General features: G+C 32.4%; 1 protein-coding gene across 1 annotated transcript in view; it reads right to left on the bottom strand.

The window, feature by feature from the left end:
- Positions 1-950: 950 nt before the first annotated feature.
- The window catches only part of LOC103463252 (uncharacterized), a 9,750-nt gene continuing 9,669 nt past the window's right edge, over positions 951-1,031 (bottom strand). The window contains exon 5 of the mRNA XM_017304247.1: positions 951-956. Within this exon, the coding sequence (XP_017159736.1) occupies positions 951-956 (6 nt within the window). The remainder of the gene's footprint in view (positions 957-1,031) is intronic.

Below are 1,031 nucleotides of genomic sequence, written 5' to 3'. Positions count from 1 at the left end.
ACCTGTGTAAAACTGGATGATCTTGTAGATGAGCAGAGAGGCAGCCGGTAAGACATGAGCTGTATTGTTATGAGATCGGACCGCAAAGATGTCTACATTCCTCCAGCCAGGCTTCCAGTTTGGCCGATCGGATCATTAACACCTAATAGTGACGCTTGCCGTTCATTGATTGATGGACTTTTATGATTGAATTGTTTATTGTATTGATGAAATGGATTTTTGTACCGAGTTTATTTGTTAATTCATTTATCATCTACTTGAAAGAATAATTTAAAGCTAAATTTATAATAAATATTTATTATTAATATTGAGAAGCTGATGTTTGTATGTTAGGGTTAGGGTTATTTTTACATGTATGAAATGTAAAAATAAATATTAACTTGAAATGCACTTTAAAGTTAAGCTTAAAGTTAACATAAGTTTAGTTACTTGTGTATTTAATTTTGATTACTTTATATGTTTATGTGATGGGTTGCTTGGTATTATCTAATTTGCCATTTCCTTTGCAATTGAGTGAAATTAATTTAAACAGATTAGTAATTATTATTTTTTGGGTTTGTTTAAAGGTTTTTACCTGCACTTTCTGGATCAACGGTGAACATGTCCATACACTGTAAAATAAATGGAAGTAAAAGCAAGGAAAACTGTTTGGTCTTTCGAGTAAATCCCTGTCATTAAGAGTCTCCATGGGATCATCAATCCCTTTTCAAGTGGGGAATTTGCACAGTTTAAAAAGAACTTGACAATAAACTTAATTGAATTGTTTTTTTACCCATAGAAGCAATTCAATTAAGTTGGTTCAACTTTTTCTTTTTAGAGTGCAGTTACAAACTCAGAGGAAACTAGTGGGAGGAGGAAGAGGTGAGGATGATGACGGGATGAGGAAAATCAACACTGTTCACAAAGTTTATAATTAATGCAATGGTTTATTTCAATGGTCCAACTTTCCATCAAACCTAAACAATTATTTTATAAAAACAGTCAAAGATCCTAAAAGGTGAATTATGGAGCAGCAGCTCAATGAGTGAAGA

The sequence above is a fragment of the Poecilia reticulata genome, linkage group LG4 (assembly GCF_000633615.1).
Source record: "Poecilia reticulata strain Guanapo linkage group LG4, Guppy_female_1.0+MT, whole genome shotgun sequence".
In the NCBI taxonomy this organism is placed as follows: domain Eukaryota; kingdom Metazoa; phylum Chordata; class Actinopteri; order Cyprinodontiformes; family Poeciliidae; genus Poecilia; species Poecilia reticulata.
The sequence above is the reverse complement of the archived record's forward strand: the minus strand, read 5'-3'. Positions and strand labels throughout refer to the sequence as shown.